This window comes from Habropoda laboriosa, unplaced genomic scaffold, assembly GCF_001263275.1.
Source record: "Habropoda laboriosa isolate 0110345459 unplaced genomic scaffold, ASM126327v1 scaffold77, whole genome shotgun sequence".
NCBI lineage: Eukaryota > Metazoa > Arthropoda > Insecta > Hymenoptera > Apidae > Habropoda > Habropoda laboriosa.
Genome location: NW_017100200.1, coordinates 2,082,613 through 2,083,072, shown reverse-complemented (window position 1 = coordinate 2,083,072; position 460 = coordinate 2,082,613). Strand labels below are relative to the sequence as shown.

Here is a 460-nt window from a genome sequence, read left to right as displayed (position 1 = left end):
TATAAAATGTCTCACATATCACACAGGTAGTTTAGCTGCAGTTTCTTTTCACTTGAACTGGGTCAAAAGAAGGGAAACTTTAGAAAGATGGTATACAAAAAAGACATTAAGGTATCTACATACTATTGGTTTCTTAAGTGCAGTTGCAGGATTTGTTTCACTAATCTGGTATATTTTCGTCCAATTTTATTATAATATGCGTAAGTATATCATGTTACTTTTCTACTTAAGAGCAATTTTGTTTTTTATATTTAATGTAATACAAACAGATGCAACAGTATGTTTTTAACATTGTAGCCATTACACCATATGAAGAAAGTGTATTAATAACAGCTATATGTGCCTTATATTGTGGGTTCTGGGGTGTTCTCTTATTGTGCTATTCTCAGGAATATGAGCAAATTATTACAGAAGCACCTATATTGACAGAAAATAATGCTTAAGGTTCTCTATATAAATA

At 30.4% G+C, this 460-nt stretch overlaps 1 protein-coding gene across 1 annotated transcript in view; it reads left to right on the top strand.

The window, feature by feature from the left end:
* The window catches only part of LOC108570399, a 2,819-nt gene extending 2,376 nt beyond the window's left edge, over positions 1–443 (top strand). The window contains exons 4-5 of the mRNA XM_017932259.1: positions 27–200; positions 298–443. Of these exons, the coding sequence (XP_017787748.1) occupies positions 27–200; positions 298–443 (320 nt within the window). The remainder of the gene's footprint in view (positions 1–26; positions 201–297) is intronic.
* The last annotated feature ends 17 nt before the right edge of the window (positions 444–460 follow it).